Raw genomic sequence first — 5,835 nt, 5'->3', positions numbered from 1 at the left:
AATAGAGAAGGTCCACAAAATCTGGAAAAAAAGGAAAAAAAAAAGAAAAGAAGAAAAGGATAAAATGAAGCATTGATAAAGGAGTTGAGGAATTCAGTATATTTATATGCAAGGTGTATAAAGATGTAGATTATTAATTTATATTGAATCATCCCATAAATAATGCAATTTTTCCAACTGCATGAAATAAAAGTTGGAGGCGGGTGGGATAAACTACCTGCATCAACTTGCTATAAAAGCAGGGAATAATTTTACCTTGTCCTTATTCTTAGTGCAAGTTTTAAAGAGTGCAGTTCGATTTTAACAGTTATTTTTCCAAACCTATAATGGAAGTAACAAAGGAGCATATTCAGCATATTTTTTGCTTTATGAGTTCAATAAAGGCAACAACGCAATGGAAAGAGCGAGGAATATCAATGCAGTATATGGGGATCGGACAATAAGCATAAGCCAGTGTCAACGGTGGTTCCAGAAATTCCGAGCCAGAAACTATAGCCTAGAAGATGAGCCTCATTCTGGAAGATCTGTAGAGCTCCACAAGGATGTCCTGCAAACCCTGGTGGAACAAAATTTTATCATAGCTTGAGGAAGTAGCAGAGAAGCTTGGATTTGCTCCTTCAATCATTCATCGAGACTTGTGCGCCATCGGAAAACTCAGTAAATTGGGTCAATGGGTTCCTCACAAACTTCCGGGTCTAATTGCGCACAGAGAGTGAACGTGTGCTCTTCTTTGCTGTCATGTCTCACGAATGAACCTTTTTTGGACCGAATAGTGACTGGTGACAAGAAATGGGTTCTCTATAAAAATGTCAAGTGCCGAAGACAGTGGGTAGGGAAAGGAGAAGCACCAGCGTCCCACGCTAAAGGTCTTCACCCACGTAAGGTATTGTTATCTGTTTGGTGGGATATGAAAGGTTTAGTCCTCTTTGAATTTTTGAACCCAAACCAAACGAGAACAAGGGAGATCTAGTGCGAGCAGCTTGATCGGCTTACGTCAGCGCTAGAAGAAAAACAACCATCTTCCCATCAAGAGATGTTCTCCCATCAGGATAATGCTCGGTCACATACAGCGAGGTTGACATTCGAAAGGCTGGAGCAGTTTGAATGGGAAACGATGCCCCAACCACCATATTCGCCAGACATTGCCCCGTCTGATTATCATTCATTCCACAGTCTTCAAAATCATTTGGATGGAAAAAATATGAATATATATATATATATATATATAGGTTATACACAGTTGAGTTTTGCAACCATTTTTTAATCTATGGACCCCTTTTGATTTCCATTTTACTTGGATGGACAATCCTAGCTATTTGAGGTTTAAAAAAAAAGCATATATTTTTATAATTAAATATTATTAGAAATTGTATTAAAAAATGTTAGGCAGCACTAGCGTTGGTCATGCTCAAATGGTGCTTTGTATGTGCCACTGGCATGGTGATGCCTTTTACATGGCACCAGCGCATATACATATATACACACACACATACATACATGAATGATAGGTTTTTAGCAGTTTCTGTCTGCCAAATTCTCTCGCAAAGTATTGGTTGACCAGGGGCTACAGCAGAAGACACTCAAGGTACCATACAGTGGGACAGAACCCAAAATCTCATGATTACAAACCAAACACAAATTTTAAATAGATCAATTCTGATCTATTTTCTGTAGTCAAAATACAAACAAGGCATCCTACTTAAATTCCTTTCATTCAATCTTCTACAAAGATAAGATAATAATAATTAGCACAAGGTCAGCACTTTTAATAATGGGAGGAGGTGTTAGTCGGTTTCATTAACTCCAGTACTTGATGTTACTTTAATTTATTGGCCCTGGAGGAATGAAAGACAAAGATGACCTCAGAAGGATTTGAACTCAGATTGTAGCAGGCCTGAAGGAATACCGTAAAGTATTTCTTCCAATGTTGTATTTCTTGCAACTCATTACATTATAAGTTCAAATCCTGTCAAGGTCATCTTTGCCTTTTATCCCTCTGAGCTTGATTTTTATCAAGTGCCAGTTATGTATTGGGGGTTGATGACATTGACTAAACGCCTCCCCTTAAAACTGTTGGCACAAGGCCAAAATATGAAACCATTTATCATCATCAACATTTAAGGTGTTTTCCATGCTGGTAAAGGGGAGATAGTTTGACAGGTGCCGGTAAGCCAGGGAGCTGCACCAGGCCCCAACTGTCTGTTTTGGCAGGGTTACAGTGGCTGGATGCCCTTCTCAATGTTAGAGTGTACTGGATGCTTTTTACAGCTTTTATGTGGCACCAAATCTTTCTACTAATAGCCATAATGCCTGAAATCTGTGAAGAGGGGAACAGTTGATTACATCGACCCCAGTACTCAACTGGTACCTATTTTACTGATCCCAAAAATATGAAAGGCAAAGTCAACCTCGGTGGAATTTGAACCCAGACTGTGAAGACATGAAAAGCCATTAAGCATCTTGTCCAACATGCTAGCAAATAACAACAAACATAGAAATACAGTATTTAAAACTAGATAAATGATGTACGTACCTCTAATAGAGTGAATTCAGAGTTGACCAAAACAGAAAGGCCACCAACGGGGACGACCAAAAACTCAGCTCGAAACGTGTCGTGGTTGCTGTCATAGGTCGCCTTAAACTTGTAGTAGATGAGGAAGACAGTGAAATAGGAGGAGGCAATGAAGAATGCCTTCATTATTGTATTATAGAAAGAGATGAAGGATGTGAACAGATCTAAGTAACGAGTTGTGAAGACCAAAGCAAACAACACTTGGCTTTTGCCAGATATACCTGAAAAAAAGAGATAGAAATACATGAAATATATCTCAGATATTTATTTTTATATATAGACACACATTCATCATTTATAATATACTAGCAATGCATCCTAGCGTTGCCCGGGTGTTATGTCCAACGGCCACAGCTGATATACAGTGAACTGGATTACTGTCGTAATGGAAGTTATTGTTTGTTTAAAAGTGAAGTGGTGGGACCATACAATTTGCAAGGATTAGCATTAAAGTGCTTTCTGTTCTAAAGAAGGATCACTAACTATGTATTGTTTCATCATATAACCAAACTGCCAGATGCAAGCATGGCTATATGGTTAAGAAATCTGCTTTAGTTTCTACCACAATGTATGGCACCTTGGCTGTCTTTTACTTGAACCCCAGGGTGGGAAAAGCTTTATGAGTTAATCTAGTAGATGGAAACTGTGTAGAGACCTGTTGTATGTTCATTCATTAGTTCAGTTTATGAGAGTTTTCCCCATGCTAGCATGGGTTGGATTAGTCTTCTATTAATCCATTGATTTAGTGTTGAATACCTTTCCTGTCATTAGCCCTTATCTGCATTTTTTTTTTTTTTTTTTTAGTGAGGGCTTTCTTATTCCACAGGACATTGAAAATGAAAGGCCAACAAAATATTCAACAAAAGAAATGACAACATTATCACTGCTGGAAGCTCACAGAGTTTTGGAGACACACCAATGTAAGCACAAAGACATGTGTATGCACACACACACACACACACACACACACAAACTTTTCTCAGTTTCTGTTTACCAAATCTACTCACAAGGGGGCTGTAGTAGAAGAACTTGTCCAAGGCACCGAACAAATAGACTGAACCTAGACCACATGGTTGGGAAGCCTGCACCTACCCATAGGTGCCAGGAAGAGCATCCATCCCCAGAAACCATGCCAAAGGAGACACAGGAACATGCTACAGTCATTGGATCCTGTCGAACCATCTCATCCATGCTAGCACAGGAATTGAATGATGCTATATACACAAACTCTTTTATAATGTGTGTGTGTGTGTGTGTGCATGCAGGAATGTTTATATAGAACTGCTAAGCTACAGATGGTTTGTTGACATTTTCTCTGTCAACAACTCATCCGGTCGTTCCTCACTTTCAAAAATGAGTAACTAAAACTTCCTTGATTGCAAAATAGGTAAGGGTTTGATACAGGAAGGCCATCTAGAAGTAAATTAATAACAAGTGTTCATCTAACCTGTGTTAGTATGGGAAAACAGGTGTAAAACAAACACTAAACCAGAGACAGAAATAACTTGTAATTAGAATAATCACAACAAAATATTTTACTATCAAGTGTCCTATAAATGTGTGGATTCGTAGTTGAGAAGCTTGCTTTTTCAACCATGTGGTCTTAAAAGCAGTTCCAATGTATAGCACTTTGAGCAAGTGTTTTAGCCCTGAGTCAACCAAAGCCTTGCAAGAAGATTTGATATACATATTTATTTATTATTCTTAAAGATGAATATTATTGACTGGGACTTCAAAGTTATGTCCAATGATGGCTTAACTGGCCAAAACTTCGAAGTCACTGTCAATAATATTCTTGTTTAAGAATAATAAAGCTGTACTCTTGTTTCCATTGTAACTGATTGGCTGGCTCTTGAGCCGGTGGTACTTAAAAAGCACCGTTTGAACGTGGTCGATGCCAGAGCCCCCCAACTGGCACCTGTGCTGGTAGCACGTATAAAGCACTATCCAAACATGATCAATGCCAGGGCTACCTGACTGGCTCCTGTGGCATGTAAAAAACACTCACTACACTCTCAGAGAGGTTAGTGTTAGGAAGGGCATCCAGCTGTAGAAACATTGCCAGACCAGATTGGAGTCTGGTGCAGCCTTCTGGCACTCCAGACCTCAGTCAAACTGTCCAACCCATGCCAGCATGGAAAATGGACGTTAAACAATGATGATAATGATGAACATAAAAACGAACATTAATGTGTGTGTGTGTGTGTGTGTGTGTGTGTGTATCCTTGAACTTTGAACGTCTATTATCAGGAAGGCTACTAGCCTTCCGAACATTGTGTTTGAAGAGAGAGAACCTAATCCATACCAACATGGAAGAATAATTGAAAATAGAGAAAAAAAGAATAAAGTTACATTATATTTTGAACCAATTCTTTAAATGACCAAAAACAGTATTAATAATAATCAAATATTTCAAATACCAAAACTAATATTGATATTGTTCAAATATTATGAATACCAAAAATGGTATTTATTTTATTTAAACATATTTACAATATTTAAACAAAATAATATTGGCATTAAACTCATAAGACTTTGTTAGTGTCATAACCTACCAAATGAAAATAGGATTTGAGTCCATCACAACAAATCATTTTAGTACTTGTCATTTAGACAGTGCTCCCACTACCGATGCTGTGAATTGATACATCATATAATTTAACCCTTTTGATACCTACCTGTCTGTGACTATCCCTGATTCTGATACAAGGTTCTTGTTTTAAAGAGATCTAAATTATAACCTTCCCTTAAAATTTCCCATGACCTGACCAGTTTGTCATGGAAGACTGGAAGTGAACATTGCTTGTATGAAGGTGATACTTGCTTACAATCAATCATTCCATGATATTGACAGGGATACATACACACATACACGACAGGCTTCTACACAGTTTCTGTCAAGGAAATCCACTCACATGGTGTCAATCAGCTTAGGAATGTAGTAGAAGATAATTGCCCAAGGTTCCATGCTATGGGACCCCAAGATCACATGGATACCAAACTATTTGGAAAGCCCTTTTATAGCTCCTCAACTGTGGAAACTTAAAAACAGGGGCTGCAAAGACAAAGAGTACAACACCTAAAAAAAGTCAATGTGTGCATCTCAATAAGCCTTGTGAATTTAATGAATTTCTTTCTCAAGGCTTAAGATTGATTTTGAAGATGTTCTAATAATAATAAATTGATTTAAAAAAAACACTTTTCTCATGACACTCCTGCAAACTACCCAACCACTCCACATCTTTCTCTCTCACCCCCCCCCC

The 5,835-nt window shown here is 38.1% G+C and overlaps 1 protein-coding gene across 1 annotated transcript in view; it reads right to left on the bottom strand.

The window, feature by feature from the left end:
- LOC106879761 (ER lumen protein-retaining receptor 2) overlaps nucleotides 1-5,835 on the bottom strand; it is a 21,990-nt gene that overhangs the window by 7,688 nt on the left and 8,467 nt on the right. The window contains exons 2-3 of the mRNA XM_052966698.1: nucleotides 2,534-2,793; nucleotides 1-21 (exon numbers count right to left, since the gene is read on the bottom strand). Coding sequence (XP_052822658.1) covers nucleotides 1-21; nucleotides 2,534-2,793 — 281 coding nt within the window. The remainder of the gene's footprint in view (nucleotides 22-2,533; nucleotides 2,794-5,835) is intronic.

Source organism: Octopus bimaculoides, chromosome 3, assembly GCF_001194135.2.
Source record: "Octopus bimaculoides isolate UCB-OBI-ISO-001 chromosome 3, ASM119413v2, whole genome shotgun sequence".
NCBI classification, from domain to species: Eukaryota; Metazoa; Mollusca; class Cephalopoda; order Octopoda; family Octopodidae; genus Octopus; species Octopus bimaculoides.
Note: the sequence above shows the minus strand (reverse complement) of the source record. Positions and strands in the feature narration are given on the sequence as shown.